Below are 22180 nucleotides of genomic sequence, written 5' to 3'. Positions count from 1 at the left end.
GCAGGTATAGGTTATTTTTACAGAGTATATGATAAAAATGATGAGTCCTCACTGTGTATATGCTGTGCACCAATTTTCTCATATTTCTGTTCATATAGGCTTATGAATGCTTATGCTGGCTCATAAAACTCAAATTCCTCCAGAACTTGTTTGCATTGCTCCTCATTATAGTTTTTTTCTTTAGCTTTTGCTAAAGAATTGAAGAATTCATATTTTTGTCATTGTCCATATAATTGTTGTACAATGTGCACAGTTAAGGTCCCCAAACTAATCCCTTGCTAGGAAAGTGTTCTTGGTCAATGAGGTTGGGTTTTTTTGTTTGTTTGTTTTGGGTTTTTTTTCATAAAATTGTTCAGGGCCTGTACATTTGTTTGTGCAGTTTGTGTGACAAAGTAAATTAAAGAAAATAGGTGACAGAATTTCCTTTGCCAACTACTTGCCTTGAAACCAGATTTGAAATGTGGAAACCATTTTTGCAGACACAAATTTTAGCCACAAAAATACAGGAAAAACTTTTTGTTGATCTTTCCACTGTAAATCTCATTCTACCATTCTTTTCTTCAGATATTGAGATTCTTTCTGAAATACTCACTTTTGTAGCTCAACACCACCAAAACCATTAATAAGGAAAATGTCTGGAAAAACATAATTTTATTTGCTTACCATCACCATCTTCTGTGTGTTTCATTTTGAGATAAAATTTGATTAACCGTAGAGCTTGCAAAATTTTATGAATACTCTGATTTAAAGAAAAAATGAGTGCCATCTGAGATACCCAGAAACCTCTTGGATGTTGCATGCATGCTTAGAGACTGTAACGCCCTGGAGAAGCATCTAGGATATATGAAAGGAGACTGGCCTATTGGTTGAAACGAAATTTCCTGTTTCAGAACACATACAAACTAAACTGTGTGTTGGATATCCAACCTGCAGATGTTGGGTACTTCTCAAACACGAAAGCATTTAGAAACAGGCAATTATTAAACTGATGCTTGCCTCTTACTAGAATGTAGTTGTAACCTGAAAAATGACACTGAAAACCAGCACCCTCATACTGATTTTTGCTTGCCCCCTGTGTGGTTATGGATGCTTAATAAGAGTCTGATAGTTTTATTTCTAAAATGTCAGAGCTTGCCAGCATATCAAGAGCAAGAAAACTTGCATGCTTTTAAGTCCCGATATATCCTATGGCTGTAGGGGGAAAGGAGTATGAAATTTCTTTCTAGTAACAAAAACATTTGTGGTAACATAGCTCAGTGATACTAATTTGGTATGTTTGAAATAACCAGCCATTGGTGGGCTTTTTAGTTATGATTAACACAAGCATTGTAGACTTATCCAGGAAATACCGCTGTACTTTTTTATACCACTGTGTAATCTTTGTCATTGCCAAATTTACTGCATTTTCTGTAAACAAATCCAGGTGATGTGGATATTGGTGCCCATAATTAAAGCTAAGAGTCATAAAGTAGGAAAATGGCCTAAACTTGCTGTCACTGAAGTAATGACAAAATTCTTAACATTGGCTGAAAGCAGAGTTGGGAAAAAAGGTTGATTTGTCAGAGCTTATCTTGAGCAGGCAGTACTCGGAGTGCACTGAGTTCACTGTTGCTCGGCTGTTTTACCATAATCAGCATACCTATCAAATCAAATCCCTTTATAGTAGTGTCACTTTTTTTTCTTAATACACTTGTTCTGAAATGACAAGCAAAGATTTTAGAAATACTGTAGTTTTCGCTGAAGTAAAAGAAGAACATGGAAACACAAATAGAAAATATCTCCATCACATTTGCCAAATTACTTTATTTATATTATGTCTACAGATGAAACTAGGTGCCAGAAAAGAGGCACTGCATCAGACATTATTACTTATACTCCAGCTGCCAAGGAAAAATTTTGTCAGTAGCCTATAGTAGTATTTGGACCAAAAATACATGGGTGTGCAGCTTTCAGCATTTTGTACGATGCAGAGTGCAGCTTCTCTCACAGGTCCTCTGTTTCTGGAACGGTGTTGGAATCCGAAGGCTGAATGAACACTACAGGAATATTCTCGGACGTCCATCCTTTAGGAGTCCTATTGAAGGATCTTCTGGTAGCAAGAGGGTTTGCAAGGATCATGAATCTGGGATCATTTAGCATGAGTAGATTAAAATCTGGTACCTTGAATTTAACCAGCTTTGATGCTCTCTCAAAACCACCAAAGGGAGTGGCAACTCTGTAGATATTAGAGAAATAAAAGTAAAATGTCATTTTAAAAATACCTGTTTTCTTTTCCTCCCAGGAGCTGAAAAGAACAGAAACTATTTTAATGATACAGATTTGGTACAATTTCTTGTTTACATATTCAAGCTTTTTGGGAAAAGTACTCTGATTGTTTTTCTGGCAAATTCTCTTTAAGATCTGATTTATTTTCCCTTAGATAAAGCCTTCCGCCTTCTTCAAAATTCAAATGAACAGAAAAGCCGAGGGAAAAAGATGTTGCAAGAAAACCTTGTCATTGGTGAGTCACAGTTACTAAACTTACTTTGTTGGTGATAAGTTGATAAATCTGAAAACATAGTTCAACACATTCTCTCTAGCAGGTAATTAGTTTAGGAAGTTCTCACCCCATTTTCTCCTATCCCCTGTTGCTTGTTCTTCCCACTACACTATATTTCAGCACCGTATTGTTGTAGCAGTTAGAATGTATGTGGGTTGTGCTATAAACTTGGGTCGCTTCTGGGTTAAACAAAGACCCTTCAGAACAAAGGAGCATTTTAAAATCCAAATTATTTCAGCAATCCGGTTTATATCATTATGCTCAAACAACTGTAGCAATACAAGTGAGGAGGCAGTAAAACGTAATTTGAAGCAGAAAGGAACAGCCAAAGACAACACTCTCTGGAAAGGAGGGGAATGGGTGAGGACTTCTTACACCAGCTTTGTTTCTGAAGAAAATGTTTATGTAACTAAACCTTGAAACACTGGCTGAAATTGGCCACTAGTCTTCGGCCAATATTTTTCATGTTATTTAACTGTAAATATTCCCTCAGGCGATAAGCCTGAGAAACTAAAAGATAAGAAATACTAAGCAGGAACTGACTGTTACATACATTTGCAAATATTTTAAAACAACGGTATTTCCAAATACCTCCCATGATTCTTCTATATTTGCAGGTTTCTAGGCTGAAAAAAAAACCCCTGAGTTTTTCTGTCACTTTTTCCAGACTCCTTTGTATAAGCAAACGTGACCAAACAGACTATTATATGTGCTCTGCATTTTGATCAGCTGCATAACTTTGCTGGGATATATTCTGGCCAGTTGAGAGTGTCAGATTTTTAAGCTACACATGAGCACCTGATTTCTGCAAAGCTAGATACATAATGGCATGCGAAAATGAATTTTTGTTGAAATGGAATTTCACCAGCCTTGGTAGGTTTTGTGTGTTTGGTACAAAACATCAGATCTGCTGGTATATATTTCCAGTGGCTCCAGGTATTATAGCAGAAGCCCAGAGAAATTCATACCAACAGAAATGAAAAGAGATCATTTGAAGATCTGACTAGGATTTTCAGCAAGATAACTATAGATAAAACCTCCGGAGAATTAAGTACACGCACAGACAAAAAAGAGATTAATTCACAAAAATAATTCTGTGGCCTAAAAGAAATGGTACTGCTGTGTAATTACACAGATAATTCACTGAATTTCGGTACGAGCAGCATTTGTTGAAGGGGATGGTGTAAACTCCAAACGGTCAATCCTGTAAGATATAAAAAATCATGAAAGTTCTGGGCACGCACACTTACTGAGAGAAGAGCACTGCTTTGGATTAAGCTCTAAAACTGTTTCTCAAATGAAGACAAGACAAGATTTTGCAGCAGCAGCCAGTCCAGGCATTAAACTCTCTTGAGGTCAAAGGAAATTCTTTATACAAAGTGCCTGTGGTATCACGCTTTTCTTGTGAAACTGTCTTCTAGGTCACAATGTCAAATTGGATACCGTATGATACTGATTAAAAATAATTGCTTGGTAATTGGCACAGAGTGAATGCAGTGATCTACATCTTACAGGATAATAAAGATTGTTTTAATTGCTGCTCTAATTAATATACATATTCTCACATTGTTGTAATATTTAATTCTCATCCATATGTAAATTAGAGGGATAATCAATATGAACAGAAGAATAATAGCTGTATAAAATGCAAAACAATTTTATAGTGTAAAACTTCCTCTTTGTAATATTTTTGGGTTTTAAGTACATCATGTTTCTATAGGTAACAGAAACAGGAGAGCGTTCTGTAGAAATTCAAGTATCTTTTGTGGGAAAAAACCCCATGTAGTTCCTATACAAAGTCTGGCCTTGCATGCTAGGCAGAAGCACATGATGATCGACATGAAGGAGAGCACAGTAATTGGCTAATAGATGTTAATTTTCCTTTACAGCAGCAGTGTATTTTTGTGAGCAATAACGTGTCTGACAACATGGTGTTGTAATGACCTGTGTTGTGTGCACATCAACTGTATCACTTGAGCTCTGATTCATTGTAGAAGCCTAAAACTCCTGCGTAAAAAATTCCAGTAGTCATTGCTCATAATAAGGGCGGAAATGCTGGTTCAGAGTCATAGGAAGTGGCACCAGGAAGTGTAAGAGATTGTTTAATATTCACTTTGCATATTCCTAAAAAGTAGGTGCGTGATTTAATAACAGCAGGCACAACCACATTTATTTTTAGCTGTTGTTTTAGCAGGGCTTCTCTTTTTTTTTCCTGCAGTCTTTCTTATTGAACATTATATTGTCTCAACATAGGAGGCTACTTGTAGTTGATTATTTGGGAAAGTCTGAAGAAATGTTTTAACTGTATTGGATTAGCACCTTCAATTACATAATTACGAAAAACGTGACTTTCACATTTTAAAATGGGACTGTCATTCTTAGAACATTCTGCTTATTGTTAATTTTGTGCAAAAAGGAGACATAGGAGCAAAGAACCTGACCCTGCAAAATGCTCAGAGCTTCATGGTAGCTTAGTAATGCCAATTTCACGGAGGTATTTAGGTGCTAAGGAACTAGCTAAGCACCCAGCTTCCACTAATCTCACATCACTTCAAGTTAGCACCCAAAATTCCTCTGAGGCTCTGGATCTCAGCATTTTTACAATAGAGTTCAGAATCCATTAATAAATAAAAAGAGATCCCAGTCCAGATGGATTGGATTCCTGTAGTGTTTTTGAAACAGTAGTCTTTGGGAATTGAGAAAGCTGAGCAAGAATTTATCTGGTAGGAGAGGCAGAACTAGTCAGACTTGCTTGTCTTATGTGAGTAAGATGTAGTGCTTTGTATATTACTCATAACCCTACCTTTGACATTTTATCCAGCTCCAAGAGAGCAGATGGAATAAAGGTACTAATTTAACAGATATTACAAACTCCTGAACAAAGGTAGATTCATGCTGTCTTTTCCACAGATGAAACACTAGGTGCTTACACACTGGTAAAGGAGGCAAGAAATTTTTTCACTAGTAAATAGTTCTTCAATCCTAATAGGAATTAATCTCCAAAAGAAATCAGATGGCGTGGCTCTGTTCTGCAGCATTTCTCTGGTAGCACAGATTCGTTTTCATCCAGGAGGAGGAAGGGTAGCCTTGTCTGAACAGTCTGTTCAGAGATCCTCAAAACCCAATTTCTCTGATCATCCACTCTGTCTAGTGCTATGTGGTATTAAACCGTTACTGGCTGTCGCACAGAAAGCCCTGCCTCAGAAGGCACATTTTCTGCCATCGCTTCTTCCTTCATTGACCGGCCAGAATTGCAAGATCCCTGCAGCATAAAATGCATATCAGATCCCAACTAATACTTCTATGAATTCCTTAGTTCTGATTCTGCTACTCTTATAAAAACTGCACTGCTACAGGGTCCAGAGTTGCCTCCTCATTGCTGGCAGTGGGAAAAAAAACCTGAATGCTGTTTAGTGCTGAATATGCTGTTAAACCATGCATGTGTGCGTCTGTTCCAACACATCAGATGTCCCTAGCTGCTAAAGTTGTGTTGCTTTTACAGTTTGTTGTGTAACAAGGAAAGTGGAAAGGAACCTGAATATGGCCTGTAAAGTCTGAGTGCCATTTAACAGATACCACTGAATGAACTGGGAAGAATCTCAGGCCCATTTCCTTTGGGAGTTCTATGCATCACACTTACTGTAAACCACACCCCCTCCTGACTAATGATGACTGTACTAGTGTTTTGCAGGAGAACAAACATAATGGCACTTTATTGAATGATAAAGCATGATAGAAAGTCCTGACTGATACCCTCACTGATAACAAAATGGTGCTATTATATTGCACTTTAATTGTTTAATACAGTATCATTTGCTTTCTCTCCAAGACTGCAATTAAAGAAGTCAAAGATGCTGTGACCTAGATGCACAGAATGACTTAGTAGGATCTAGACACAGAAGTCCAAAGAGATATCTCACCTTATGCGCAAAGCACATAGGCTGCTAAATTCCTGAGACGCCTAGTGTTTTCCTTATACAAATGCTCAGATCTGCCTTTATCTTAGCTATACTGGCAGCTGCACCTGTCTTACATCAAAGCTCATCTGTGATTCTCTAATTAATAATCTTTTGCCTTCCATGCTTGAAAACACACATAATGTGATACTGCAGCAAGCTTTGAGTAAAATAGCACATCATGGCACTTTCACCCAAACCCCATGGCTGTTAGTGTTGAACCTCTGTGTCAAATAATAGTATGTCTGTGGCCGGAGCTGTTCTACAAGAGATTTGGATTCTCTTCAGTCTGAGGACGTCTCTTTGTAAGAGTGGACCTAACTGCTCACATACAGTATTCCAGCAAAAGTGGTACCCAGAAATAAAAAATTACTTGGATTAGACAGAGTAGGACTCTTAGCCTAGACATCAGGCCACACAACTAATAGCAGAGAAGTGTAGGTCCTGTTTTCTGCTCCTAAATCTGTTTGTTTAATTTACTGTAAGCAATTTACTGTAAGTAATTAAAGAAAGTGCATTGAAAGATCTGGCAACTCAGATGTAGGCCCAGGTTTCTCTTTCCCCAAGTGAGTTTCTTAATTGTTCAGCTAGAGAAAGATGTTTACTTCCACTAGCCCAAAGAGGTTTATTATCTTCTGTACTATGGCATAGGTCTTAATAAGGGAAGTGGAGAGTGTTCCCACCTCTTCCATGGAAGAGCCAGAAAACTGGTTGTTACACCTCTCCTCAGGGTTTGACATTTCTGTATAAATAAATCCAGGTTAGCCATGTTCTAGGAAAATGCTCTTTCCAAAGAAATTAACCTTATTGTCTGCAAAAACTTTAGAAGAATACATGTGACCCTGCTCTGTTTTTGGAAAGGAAGACCTTAATCTAGCCCTGACCTGAGGATAGGCAGACAGAATTAGGTGCTGATGGCCTTAGCAAAGAGAAATTTAAGTCCCATTTAGCCTTCTCTGTAATGTTTTCTGTTGGTTAGCTTGGCATGCAGTGTGCTGTCTGGTTTGAATCACATAATCAGACACCCCACTCTTGTGTGCATTTTTAGGAGTGTAGATGCCTAAGTCATGGCTATAAAATCCTCTCCAAGAGGCTAGTATCTTGAATTTCAATTTCGCAAATGCTCAATTTCTTTTTGGATCTACTCCTTCTAGCTAGAAAATATAAATCTGAGTGTACTGTATGTAACAGCTTTTCTAGGTCCAGCAGGCACCCTTTTATTTTCTTCTGGATGTGGATTTTTTCCATGAGAAGGAGAGTTGTGGTGGATTATATTTGTATGCCTTACGTTTTGAATTTACCAATTTCATAGTCTGGATCTGGATTCATGTGCCAGGTTTTAGGTTTTAATGGGAGAATATTGACCTTTTCCTTATATGAATACACATATGTTCAAGAAATTCAAACTGTCGTGAGCCACAGTTCTGCCTTGTCATACATAGAGAAAATTCTCATAGAAAGAAATACGAACAGTTAGCATTGTAAAGAGGACAACTTACAGAATATGGGACCACAGAGCAGCTAAAAATCCACAAAGAAGCCATCAGATACCATCTCAAGACACATATCCCTATTAATGAGGCCTCTGTGCCCTGTCTGATCCTGTCTTTCACAGTAACGACTCGCATGCTGGACTCAGAATCTTGTGAGAGGGAGAACTGATTCTGTCTCTATTCCATGTATATGTATCTTTGGTGGTTTTTTGTTGGTGTTTTTTTTTTTCAGTTACAATAACCATAGTACATAAACTGTGCTGTTACTGTTCCAATGTTAGCAGCTGTGACACATCTCTCTGACTTGTATTTGCTATTTTGTCTGCTGAGAAGAGTGTGCCACACAGACTTAATTATTAACATGGTGATGTATATTGCTGTTAGGAAATCAGAATTAGTGTAGTGTCTGCAGTGCCAGTTTTGATGGTGAATTGTGTAATTTTTTAGTCCTTGCACTCATAGTTGATGCCCACCTCAATGGCAGCAACACAAGTAAGTTTATATTGCCATGAGCCATTTTGTTTTTCGGTAGATTGCTGTCTGGCATTTTGAAGAAGGGTTTTGGTTTGGCTCAGTTATCTGGAACTCAGCAGGGGTTATTTAGAGGAAAATTGTTCAGAAGTTCAATAAATAAAGGTAGTGTGAATGGTATGAATGAAAGCCAAGGACATAAGTAAGAATGTGTTTTAAAACTTTCTAAAATAGTTCAAAACCCAATATTGTCCATATATCTAGAAGTTCTACTGAAAGCCTTAGCATACTATGTAAATAACTTCACTCTCAGATTCCATAACATAAATGTTTTTTAAGTCTGCCTGTAAAGTTTTATCTGTTAATTTGTTACCGAAGGTTGTGGAAGGTACAAAAAATGTTAAATGCAATAAAATATGCAATCTGCTAATTATTTGGTGTGAGGGACTGGTTGAGGGATAAAGTTCATTGCACTATCATTGCCTAAAAACAAGCCATGTGAATTGTATTAAAAAAAAAAAGTAGTTTGCATTATACAGCTTACAAACAAAGTTTTGACTGAGAGTTTCTCTGATAGATCTTACGATCCCGTACCTGCTGAAGTCAACAACAGAAATACCGAAAGGAGTTTGAAGCATTGCTGTAGCCCATGTTTCCCATTTATTGAGTACACTGGATTCTGATTCTTTCTTTCTTTCTTTCAGTATTTTCAACAGTTCATCTTACGTTCCTGGTTCTACAATTTAATTTTGGGTCCATACTTTAGAGAGAGACTAGTTTCCTCCTTAATGCTCTTGTTTGCTACTTGTAATCTGTGTGCGTGTTCATGTTTATGCATATACTTGCAAACACAGGTGGTAGGTTTTTTTACAGCTGGTGGAAACATTTCATTTCATAGCAATTTTCTCTGCACTGTAAAATTCAGTGTCCATTCAGAATTACCTGTTAAAGCTCCTGTAGTCAGGCAGTTCTGGCTTTGCTTCAGGTTTAAAAAGTTTAGGATATAAAGCTTCCAGCAGCTCTGGATCATCCCTAATGGCTTCTATCCAGGGAGACTGATAATACTTTGGCACAGAAGTAGTGTTGAACTTTTCAGGAGGAATTTCTTTCAGTGGTCCAGAATATCCTGCAAGGCAATCAAGGGAAAACCATTATAATAATACTGTGTGTTTTCTGCTTCCTTACCACCATCCTATGTAACTAGGAAGTAACATACCATAATTTCACAGGTAGGTAAAATGAATACTTGGATCAAGTCACCTCGCCAAAGCTACACAGAAACAGGAAGCTGGCAGGGGGAATTTGTAGCCTTTTAGGTAACTGCTCCAAAGTATTCCACCCTCTTTTGAGGCTAAGTTTATTTTAGTTTTATATAAATTTGTTTCTATCATTATAAGCATTTGTTTGAAACCAGACTACAGCTACGCAGCCCTTGGCCTGAATTAACAAAAGGATTTTAAAAATAGCCTTTTGGTTAAAACTAAGATAATTCTGTAGTCTTTGGGTGAAATTTTCCAAAAGTATTAAAAGGAGTTAGGATCACAGCTATTATAGTGAAGTTTTTGTTTTTGCCTCTGCCTTAGATGCTTTCAAGTGCCCTACCTACTTGGTTCTCTGATCCTTTTCATCATCTGAAAACGTGAAGAATCAGTTGTTTTCTCTGTCTAATCATCTGAGGATTGGGCTCTGATCAGAATTTTACTAAATAAATAAATTCCATATTCAGTGTGATTTCTTCTAAAGCCAAGTACAACATGACAGGAATAAATATTGGGGGGGCGGGGGTTTTTTGGGGGGTGGGGAGAATTCAGACTTTAATGTACAATTTGAAGAATTAAAACCAGAAGGGATTATCCAATTATATGAGTTACACTATTTATTTGAAAAATAAGGGAAATTTTTTTCTACCCTTTTATCCTCCCACTACATCTAGCTCTTTAAATTAAGGCTGTTTCCTTCTATAAGCTTAAAAAATCCCTGTGGTTTAATATCTACTCCTTTTGCCAGACCTTTTTTGCCTAAAGAAAGGCTTGAAGATTTCTATCATGTCTTAGCAATGGAAATGACCTCTGTTCGCACTGTATTTGACCAATGGATGCACAGAGTCTTCGCAGTCACTAACAGAGTAGCACTGACCTAGTTTACATAGACTGGAAAAGGTCTGCACAAGACATGCATTGAGTAATTCTGAACAAAGAATGAATTTGTAAAAACCACAGTCTGCTCATGGATAATTCATAAACAGGAAGAAGGGATATATCACTGAATAAATTAATTAAAACAAATTAGCCTTCTCTAGTCTTTAAAGAATACAAAATAAGGCCTTCTTGTAGCTCACTGCTTTAAATAAAGACAACAGTACCCTCACAGTTAAGGACTTAAAAAAGAACAGTTTATGCAGCCAGAGGCAAATTCCTTTTTAAGTTGCTCCTCTGTAAAGGTTTCTAGCAAAACTTACAGTGACTTCAGATTTACATTTATGGCTAATTAAACTACAATGGATAACTTTCAGACTGTTGAGCAGTGTGTTGCATATTAGAAACAAAGGTATGGCAGAGAAAAATCACTATATTAATCTGGTTTTAAATCTGCAGATCTGTTTCTCAATGTTTATAAGACCAGTACATATAGGAGCCGTCTCTCTTGATATTAATGTATGTTATCAGTTTAGGGAGAAGTAGTAAAAAAGGCATATCAAATCTTTAAAAATGAACAGAAGCAACTGAAGAGCACCACTTTACATTTCTGTGGGAGATTCTGATTAGTTATCTGACTGAAATTTATCAATTTCTAATAGTAAGTCCATTAACAAATTCTTGTTGAAGACACTGTTTTATAAAGAGGTCCTTCCTCTGCCGTGAAATGAGAACTAAATATATTTAATGTCTGTAAACTCATATATTACCTGGGGCAATGTTGTCAGGATGTGGTGGGCTCCGGGGATCAGGTGTATTAGGAGGTGTCATTGGGGCATGCTGGGGAATTCCTTCCACACTGAGGCCGTCCATTTTAACACTCTGTATGGGCTCTCCACGCTGCATTCAAAAATAAATAAATATTGACAGCACAGGCAAAAAAAGCCTCTGTGATTCTCTGTTGAGGGTTGGAGCGATACTGCAATTTACAGCCCAGATCTGAGATCCTGGGTATACTACCCGAATGCATACTGTCTTGCTGTTTGGTACCCTGTTTGCTAGATAGCACTCCCCAGGATTTTCTGGCTGTTAGCCAGAAGATGTAACAACTCTCTTACATTGGCTGGGTAATCAAAATGAGTAATTTTTCAGTGTTAAGAATGATATCCCAGCACAATTTTAAATGTCTGTATTACAAGTGTGTGAATGCTTTATTGAAAGGATCGGAGGTGTTGTGAGCTAGGTCAGCAAGACTCCTAAAGCCTTATAACCATCCAGCTGAGTTGTCTGACCTTTTCCTAAGTTTGGGATATTTAAATATTGATATGCAGTCTACGAAGAGAGTTCATCCCATCTGCTGCTTACACCAATCACCACAAAATCTACCTGTGCGTGTGGGCTGTGTGGTTCACAGCAAAGAGTAGATCTTTGGCAGGGAGGCCCATAAAATGTGTCCCTTGGATCACTAGACGCTAGAAGCTGTTATGTGCCAGACAGAGCACCCTTGCTACCCAAAGATTCAAGAAATCTGGCAAGTTTGAGCCATCTGAGTTTCAAAGCACTGATTCTTCAAAGCGTCTCTTCCCATATCAGTTGAAAATTCACTGCATTTGTTGAATTGCTTTTGTTTGGGATTTTCTTTTCCTTTATTTGTAGTAGAAATAACAACTTCAGTGCAGGTCACTTTCTGGAGATTCATGATACGCTGTTATTTTCCACCCTCCTATCAGGTCATCGGTTCTAAGGAAACATCCAAAGGCTTAATCATTGTTGCATAAATATAGAATTAGAATCTCATAAGAAGTCAGTATCTTATTTTAGCTATGACACATAGGCTAAAAGCAATTTAAATATAGACTGTTTCAGAGTAAGAGTTTCATAAAGTAGGAAAGCAAACAAATAATACTTGTTTAAACTTGAAACAAAAAAAGATCAAGGCAATATGTTTTCTAGCCATCCTGAAGTATATTAGAAAGATTAATTTTGGCAGGTAGGATCATAAAGATGATGAAGACAACACCAGTGGTGGCTAAATAGGCATTTAAGGGAAGGGAACAGAAACCAAAGGGGAATAATTTTTTCACATGTCAGAATGTCATACTGACTGTACAGCATGTGTACTATAGCATGTGTACTATAGCATGTGTACTCTGTGTTTTTGTGGGAAGAAGTAGACTAGAGGGGAACTGATCCGTCAGACTTTGTAGCAGAAGCATGGAACTGGATACAGAAATTCTGACGAGATTGATGGTGTTGTGCTCAGAATTTATCTGTGTAGTTTCTAATACTCAATAGAGGGAGAAATCGGGGTATTCATAGATGGGCTTCTAAATAATAGTGTTCTAATAATAGTTTTGGGTGTTCAATAGATTTATGCAGATTTTTTATATAGGATTTATTTTGTGCAGATTTATTTTAAAAAGGCAGATTTATCAAAACTCAAACATGATCCCATTTAATCCCTGTGTAATTTAATTTCTGTTGATTGAGTGACCAAAGAAGTTAGAAATATCTGCACCATAGAAAAAGAAACTTAAAAATTTTTCTTCTATGACACGGGATATTAAGACATACTTTTCTTCCCGAGTAAAGTTAATTTTTTGTATGGGAAATGTAACGGCCACAGAATTACAAATGTATTTACCTTTACAGTCAACAAAGCGTAGAGAATTCCTTCTTCAAGAAGGGAACAAAAATATTTTAGAGATTTCAGCTGTGATGTTGGAAATATTGAACTCAACTCCAATAATAGCCTCTCTGGCTGTTGTGAGATTCCTCAACATTTTGGTTAGCATGGACAACGGTAAATTGCAAATGCCTCTTTTATTGTCTGCTCCCAAAGCCTCCTTATGAAATGCAACTAGACAAAAAGTTTCCTTAGAGTCAACAAATTGCATTCATTTTATTGTTTCTGATTAATTTACAAGTGTGTGTGTATTTTCTTTAGTAAAATTTAACATAATATGAGTAAGCCCTTTGGTGCTTTGCTGTTTTGATTAATAATTTGTTTCCTATTTGTACCGGTACACGATTGTATCACAACAATACAGTACGTATTGTTACTATTTTTCTTATCCCAAGTGAAGATTAAAGAAGAATTGAGTCAAAGTCTTTGTATGGATTCTGTAGTGGTCAGATGCTAACACAATCATAGCACTACCTATGCAATGATTAGTTGTAAAAGCTTCAGGGAAAGGGAATTGCTGTTCTACAAGAAATGTTTCCTAGGTTAATTAATAATAATTAACTTTTGTAGCATGTATTTCTTTTCATCTTCAAAGCAGCTTAAAAGTACTGGGAGAAATTCTGCTGCTTTAGTCGCGTACCTTTGTATCTGAAATCAGTGGGGATGCATACATGGAACTGAGAAGCAGAATTTAGTACAGTACGGGAATTAGAGGGGCTGCTTACGTGCTGTATTAGACTGGGCATAGAGTATTCATGTTCAAATGTTAGGTAAAATTTATGAATGTTGTTGTCCCTATTTTCAGAAGTTAAGCAAAAGGTTTAAATATTTTGCAAAGGCCACAGATGAGACCAACACCAGGTGCATTTAGTTCCTGCCATGAAGATTCCCAGGATATCACTAATGCTTTAACCAAATTCCTGAAGGACTAATTCGAAGAATAATTGTCTTTCAGTGACAAGCTCCATCCTTTTTCTCCCTGTTGAGACAGGCAGGCCAGAAGTGTATTAGTGCCAGTTGTGAGAATAATTTTGCTGCCTAGGAACCACGTTGAGACTACCAACCTATTTTAATAAAAATACTTACTGGTTATATGAAACAGACTCTTATTTCTTCCAACCTTATGAATATTATTAACTAGTTAATTTTCACATTAACTAGTTAATTTTCAGTAGTCAATGAGCCAATTGTTACAGGATAAGAACTCTGATCACTAGTGACCTGAATCAGATTTGAATGAGAATGATTTGAATGTGATGTCCTTAAGTATTAAGGCTTTCAGATTTTTTATTTGTCTATAGGAGCTCAATAAAATACAAATGGCTCACTTCATGTTACTCTCATTCTAGTACAGGATTTTGCTTTTATTCTTCCTGAAACTACAAATGAATCATGCACAGTGTGTATCATGAGCACCAAGGGAACCCCAAGGTAGTCTCACTGTGTTTCATTAACAAGTTATTACAAAATACTCACATTTCTTGGCTTGTTCGCTACATAATGATAATTTTCATATGTGTATTTGTCTGACCTCCGCTGACGTCTCTTGAAGAGTCGTGCACCTCTGTTGCTGAGTGTCGATAGTTCCTCTACCATGATATCTCTGGGAGTGCTGACCTTTTTCCCAAGGTTTAAACTGGGTGAGACTGCAATAGAATGGATAAATACATACCTCTGTTTTTCTTAAATGCCTAATATTGCATACCCTACACCTGAAATCGAACAACATGTTAATGCATACTTATCTAACACATAACATAGCTTCAGACGGTGTTAGTGAACTTAATCATTCTTCCAAAATTTTGGAGCAGAGTATTGAACACCACAAACCGTTTTTTTCGAAGATGCTAAACATCTGCAGCTCCAAATTTACTTCAGTTGAATGGCATCCAGCTGTTATCAAAATCAGGTCTATAATGTCCTATACACCATCTTAGTAGCAGACTGGTAAAAACTGGCTTCTGCTGAAACCAGGAACAAAATTCCATCTGACCCTAGTGTTCCTAACATCAAACCTTCAGTTAGCTTTGTGTGTCCTGCATTGGATAGATGAGCAGGTAACCCCTTTTAAACATACCTACCAGTTTCTTATTGCTTATAAACATTTTATTTTCAATTATTCTTTAATATTCTGCTTGCTTTTGAAATCTAGGGCATGTTTTGTACTTTAAGAAAAATTTGCATTAGAAAGTCTGTATTAAACAGTATTTTTTAACTCTTTTTAAAGAAGCTTTCAAAATAAAGCTCAAGGTGTTGAAAATGAAAGCCCTAACAAAGAATTACAACGTGCTTCTAGGAATTGATAAATTTAGAACATTTTCTTTTTAATTCTCTCTAAGAGGAAGCTGAATTACTAGATGCAATATTACTTTGTTCACTGCTTGGGAGAAATTCCTTCTTTGTCTTTAGTGACCTCTTGGGCGATTTGAAAATGAAAATGCATAAGCAGGGGAAGGGGAGATCAATTGGGACTGTGAATGGAGAACAGTGAATATCAGGAACTCTACTGGTCATCTTCGTGGTAATGTTCTGGAAACTGGGATGCTAGTGGCAACGAGCAAGCTGTTGCTTAGTGACTGAACTCTCTCACTATATGTCCTCAGCTTATAGGTAAAGCTTAAACCTTAAAATACAGTAGCTTCAACACTGAACAAACTATTTTCTACTAATGTATTTCTGCTTAGAAGGTTGTAGAATTTAACAAATATAACAATAATTGGATTGCATAGTAAAAACAGAATTTTTAAGAAAATAATTTCTATTGCCACTTACTTTAATATTTATCATTTCATTAATTGAAATTGTTCTCCTCAGTTGTTCATAAATTTCAGGAAGAAATATAGGAAGATGCAGTGTGCTTTGAGGGTTATATCAATGGTCTGGTATGTTTATTTGATCCACTAATTCAAAGTCACATTCTGTTATTTCTTTAATAATAAGACATTCTATTCTTCACGTCTTGTGATCTACAGGATTTGAAATTCTGAACTTTGACATATATTTTAATGCATAAAATGAAATGAAAGCAAATCGTATGTAAGACACTGTGTCTTGCTTCCAGAGTGAGCACACAGGAAGCCCAGTTTAAAATTAACATTACAAATTAGTTAACTGCAGAAGGTACCTAATGTCAAAGTTAATATTGCATACACAGAGTTTCATTTTGTGTAAATGGCACGTTCAACATGGCATATATCTCCTAGTAACTTTATGTTGGAAAAACAGTGTGATTTGCTGACATTTAGGAAAACTGAACTGAGACAGGTATATTAAATATTTAGCCAAAGCTGTATAGGCAAGAGTTTTCCATGTAATAAATCAAAAAAGTTTGTGGGCCCTGGAGCGCATCACTGTTGATCCCCTTCTGTTCATACTGATTTCAATTGAATGTTTGCAGTAGATTTAACTGGAGCAAGAGCAAGCTAACTGTATCATGAGCCGGAGCATGCACTTCTGCTTTAAATATAGCATGCGCAAAGAATCCTGACACCCTCCTGTTATTTAAGAGGTGACTACAAAACAGAGAGTTCTTAACATGGAAGAAAATGACTCAGCTTGCCCAATGTAGCCATATCAGTGACAGATAGTGGTGGGGTTTTGGCTCTGTTGTTGAGATAAGTGCACAAGTTATTGGCCTGTGGCCTGAAATTTAGACCCACAAGTCATATTTTGATTTTGTCATTTCTCAAGATGACTCCAGGGGTCTGGACTGTTGGATGGTTCTATATTAGTAAGGAGTAAGAAATTCACCCCTCAAATCAGCAACATTTTCACACAGAAAAAGCTTTTCTTCATTGTACACAGAGTGGGTAGTATGTACATCCCCAGAGACAGGGGTGCCAAGGTGATTGCAGATCTCTGTCCAAACCACTCAGTATTCTTCTGGGACACACTGGATATTAACTATTTTGGGCTTTGCTGTTCCCTTACATGCATACTGTTCTTGTTAATGTTAACTGAAGGCTCCAAGGTACTTTGTAACCCACAGTTGTGTACTATTGTGTATCCAGGCAGCATCCCAAAAACATAAGTGTGAAGTTCATTTGAATCCCTTGCCAACTAAAATCTAATCATCTGTCTAGTTTTATGATGTGTCTACGGATTGTTTCAGTGTCAGTGCAGAAAAGGTGATGAAGAATGAGAAAAGGAGGACATTTAGAGGATGATAGAGAACATCAATGTCATAAATGGACATTGTAAATTAATACTGGAAGTTTAATTCATAGTTTAATCCTAATCTTAAACTTTTAGCTTCATTTCTTAATTTGTTCCTGCCAAGTCCTTCCTGTTCTGTGCTTAAAATCATAACAGACTGTATTTAAATATGATTCATACAGTTCCTCCTGCATTCACTGCCTAATCCCCCTTTAATCCTCCAGTTTACAATCTTCCAAATACCTTAATCTGGATTATAAATTTTAATAATGAATATCAGATAGTATGTTTGTCATAGTATCAGAAATAAGATTTTTTAACTATATCATGAAAGATAGTTAATCATGTAGCTACTGAAGAATGCATTTAAGAAACAGTATAGAACTGGACATGAGATTTAAGTGTAATTGAAGGCTAACCTGATGAACTCCGAGGGCTTCTTTAAACATATGTATTTACATACATGTTTACCAAGTAGTCTTAGAAATGTTGTGATTAGTCCAAGTCTGCTAGTGAAAAACCCAGGGGTTGAGGAGGTCACTACATCCACACGCTGATTTACTACTACAGTCTCTCTTCTGAGACCACAAGAGGGTTTACAGTTAGCGTCTATTCCGGCAACATTTTATGATGTGTCGAACTTCTCTAAAACACAAAGTCATGTCCCACAAGCCAACAGGAGATGTGGTCTTCAGTCAGGAGAGTTCAGTCATTACCAGTCTTGCCCAGAGATTGGTAATCTTTGAGACACTGATAAAAACTTGGCTGATTTTGTATCTTATCAACAACTGTTTCTGCTATGAATATCTTTTAACAAGGAATTTGAGATTCACTGTTTATCTGAAAGCATTATAATAAAAAGGGGCTGAAATAAAAATGCAGTAGGTATGCTTTCTGTGTCATTCCAAGCTACTGGAGCTTGCGTTACAGAATCTTGTGTTACTGTTTACCTCTGTTAACAGTGGGGAGTTTCATAGGTCTGTGAAACTGGCTGAAACAGTACATTTACTTTTTATGTAATTACCAGGTACAGGACCTTCATTACTAATAGCAATGCAAAACCCAGAAAGACAGCAGTTCACCCTCCAGATCTCAGGTTTAGCTTGTTGAGTTAACAATTAGGGGAAAAATAAAATGTCAAGAATTGACAGAACTGAATTTAGTAATTTAAAAAACAGATTTCTCCTTGATTTTTCCAAGAATTGTTCAGATTTGGTCCCAAAGACCTAGCGTATACTTTGTGTGATTACAGCTTTGATTATCCTTCTGTTTCTTAACTGGTTTCACTGAGCTTGTACAGTTACAAATTTCAGACACTTGTCACACCTATTTAATGAAATTACATATTTTTTTAACATTTAAATATGCCAGGCATCCAGGGAAGATGCAAAAGTAGAATGTGCACTTAAAGAGTTAGTATTGCCTTCAGTGGCCACATATCACAGCTTATCTTGTAGGATAAGCAGTCATTCTGTGTGTATGAATCTAAACTTGACAGCAAATCTGATAATACATAAATAATAAAAAGGACAGATTATGTGAGGCAAATGCAAGCATCAGCACAGATTATCCAATAACTCCAATGATTTCAAGGACTGTATGGTAGATTTATTAGTATTGCTATGAATAGTAGCAACATTTACCATGTGAAATGCCTTGTTCAAAACAAACGTATGAAAGACTTTTTTTTTTGCCCTGAAGAGCTTATAGGCTATTTCAGGCACATATAGTACTTGGGTTTACAATACCAAAAAAAAAAAAAGGAGTTGTAATGAAATTTGTAAGCGCAGACTGGCTTTCAGAGTTAAGTGTGTGTTCAGTGGAGAATGGAAAGAGGAAAGAGGTATTTGCTTAGGAATAGAAAATACAGAAAAAAACTATGGAAATATCAGAAGGACTAGGACCAGGCACTGAAACTCGTAGCTTCTTTTTCTAAAAACCTTATGTCTCTTGTCCTACTCTTTCTGCAATCACAATGGTCAGTGAGTGAGTACAGAAACCATACCCAAGTTCTTCGGAGCAAAAGCCTGCAAGAAAGATTTTCAATACTGGAATTTAATGTTCAGTGTCTTATCTTCTGTGAGTGGTATAATTTTCATAAATTCTAAATATTAATGGAGCTCCTGTTTTTTCAGTGAGGCTTGTGGGGTGCTTATCACTTTTAAAACATTGATCTTTTACGTAGATGGAAAAAAAGCTTCATGGGGAGGATTGGAAGGATCTCCAAAAGCATCCAGCACATACCTAATGAAAGCCAAGCAGATTTGTGTTCCCAACTGAGTTAATTGCTTCTTAAGTTGTCACACTAGAAGCCTAACTTTAAGAACCTGTTTTAGAAAATCAAACTACCTTCTCATAAGTGTCTGCATTTTCATCAGTGCAACAACCGAAAAGTAAAATCTCTTCATATAAGACTGGTGGCTGTGCACTAGAGAGAATTGCCAAATGCTAGTAAAATTTGTTAGTTACAAAGATGAAGTTTGAGAGGAAGGAACAGAGATGTAAACATTTGTTTCAAAATTTTTTATCATTCATATAAAAAAGCAGTGTGAAACAGAGCAAAAAAAGAGGATACAGATCAGCATGTTTCTTAGATGATAGCCTTTTAAAATGGTATGAAGTCATGTTATTAACCCCAAATAATATTCTGAAAGGCTATCCTAGCAGAATGTACATCAGCTGTTAGATTACTTCATTCCTCCATAGCAGTTGTTCATCTGAAAATAGCTTTCAAATGAAAAGAGGCAACTACAAAAGGATTAGTTACCATAGGCAGCATGATACTCCCACAAGATTATTTATGGCAAAACACCCAGAGACAAAGCTGTAAGAGAGTTAAACTCTATGATTAAAAAAATATATTAGGGAGGGCTAGAAGACATTGCATATACAGTAAGCTGGGTTCAGCGCTATACCATTTCTGTGTATTTCATCCATAATGGCTGATGCTTGTTGTTTCCTCTCTTTGACCATGGCAGAATGTGATAACATTGTGATTTCCTGATTCCTTGCTGAAAAAAAACAACACATTTTTACATTGTTGAGCCAGCTTGCACAATTCAGCCAACTTTAATTTCTAATAGCCTGTTTAGAATGGCTGAATAGTGAAGTTAGTTACTCTGATTTAGAAATACTGCACTTTTAATTGTGCAAAATGCACTGGCAGTTCTTGCTTGCAGACAGATGGTATGACATGTTCTGATGGACAGAAGATTTGAAGGAATGGACTTTGAGTTGGCTACATATATTCTGTAGCAAAATCAGTGTCAGTGGTCTAGGCCTTCTCACATCTACACATTATATTAAAAGATGTAAATTCATAACTAATATTTTAATTGCATCTTGGTTTATGATTTCAGAAATGTTACATTTTGACATTTCTTAATCTAATAAGGAATTTGAGGAACTAAATGAGATGCTCTGGCATCTTTAAAGAAAGTGCATTTCTGACTAAGTAAAAAAATAAACACGCTTTCAATTGCAGAGTCAAGAGGTTACATAAATGTCTTTTATATGACAGTTTGTAGGACAGACAATGTCAAAATATTTCAGGAAACAATACACTTACCCTACTGTTTTGTTGTGCAGAAAAAGGCGATCTCAACCCTTTAGTTGAAGCTTCAGGAGTTATGTATGGGGATGACCTGCCTGGTCCAGGATGGTTTCTACCCTTGTGCTTGGATCTGCATGGTACCTAGTACCGAGACAAACTGGGGGCTGATCCTCTTCAAAGGGATTGGCATCCAGCTGACATCAACTAGTTATATATAGAATCAAACACTCCAGCCACTCATATCTTCCTGGCGAAAGAAGAGAACAGAAAAGTTTCAACTGCACCCACAACAAAGAGAGTTTATATCCCTTTCAGAGCTTATTGGAAGATTTAATGGAATGCTCCCCTCATACTCGTACAGATCATCTCCTCATCACCTCTGAGAATAATAATCTCCGTGTTATAACCAGGAAAGAGACATTAAAAAATAAGGTGTTAAATATATGGATGGGCAAGACTATATCGGATGAGAATGGCATGGGCTAATCCTTTAGTGAAAGATGAAACCATGCTTCAGTAGTAGCTGATGGCTAAAGTCAGTGGCAGATGGCTGATACACAAAGTCTGTTCTGAAAAAGAAATGAGAAATTTTTCAGTATTATATGTGGTAGGGAGTAATTGCTCAACAAGCACATGCTTTGCAAACTGTTTTTCAAAATCTCTTAATTTTCTTTGTGCATTAGGAACAGAAACCTGCAGTAATTTGAAATAAGTAATATTCAGCATTCCAGGATACTGTTGTATCAGTTTATCAAAGAAATGTGTGATATGTAGAGCACGGATATTTCATGATGGCAACTAGCTTTGGATAGAAGGAAACAGTGGCCGAAGGAAACACTCCCCCCTTACCCTCCTGTCTGAATGCAGCTAGCTGAATTATGGGTCAGTAAAAGCAAGATGAAGTTTTTGTATTTCTGATTTGGATTTCGGTTTGTTCTAGGAAGTTTCGTTTTCTTACGGAAAATTATGGTCTTGTTTGGCTTGGAGGATTGATGAGAAAATTGCTTGGATCCTGATACGACAGGAGAAAGGAATTCTGACTGTAAATGGAATCTGGAGAGTAATAAAATACACCAGCACAATGTGCATAACTTTTCAAGCAAGAAGCACTCTGAGACAGATAAAATATATGTGCCTGATACAATGTCCTAAAAGTCTGCCTGTCCAACCAAAAAATTGCATTCTTTTTCCT

The 22180-nt window shown here is 36.7% G+C and overlaps 1 protein-coding gene across 2 annotated transcripts; it reads right to left on the bottom strand.

Moving 5' to 3' along the window:
- Window positions 1–1793: 1793 nt before the first annotated feature.
- Window positions 1794–21149, bottom strand: MYOZ2 (myozenin 2). 2 transcript variants are annotated; one of them, XM_009583934.1, is made up of 6 exons: window positions 21004–21149; window positions 20351–20446; window positions 14757–14926; window positions 11365–11494; window positions 9402–9585; window positions 1794–2215 (listed from the first exon to the last, which is right to left on the bottom strand). In XM_009583934.1, the coding sequence occupies exons 2-6, from the start codon at window positions 20424–20426 to the stop codon at window positions 1984–1986; spliced, it is 792 nt and encodes a 263-aa protein (XP_009582229.1). In that variant the 5' UTR covers window positions 20427–20446; window positions 21004–21149; the 3' UTR covers window positions 1794–1983. The 2 variants fall into 2 exon arrangements, with proteins under 2 accessions (XP_009582229.1, XP_009582231.1); XM_009583936.1 differs by having other exon boundaries at window positions 14757–14992; window positions 21004–21123.
- Window positions 21150–22180: the final 1031 nt, after the last annotated feature.

This window comes from Fulmarus glacialis, unplaced genomic scaffold (assembly GCF_000690835.1).
Source record: "Fulmarus glacialis isolate BGI_N327 unplaced genomic scaffold, ASM69083v1 scaffold27598, whole genome shotgun sequence".
Lineage (NCBI taxonomy): Eukaryota > Metazoa > Chordata > Aves > Procellariiformes > Procellariidae > Fulmarus > Fulmarus glacialis.
Note: the sequence above shows the minus strand (reverse complement) of the source record. Positions and strands in the feature narration are given on the sequence as shown.

Coding starts and splice junctions, on each gene's coding strand:
- MYOZ2 (XM_009583934.1), bottom strand. CDS start 20,426: ATGTTATCACATTCTGCCATGGTCAAAGAGAGGAAACAACAAGCATCA. Junction 14,927..20,350: donor GGATGAAATACACAGAAATG/GTATAGCGCTGA, acceptor ATTCTATTGCAG/TCTCACCCAGTTTAAACCTT. Junction 2,216..9,401: donor GACTACAGGAGCTTTAACAG/GTAATTCTGAAT, acceptor TAATATCTACAG/AGTTGCCACTCCCTTTGGTG.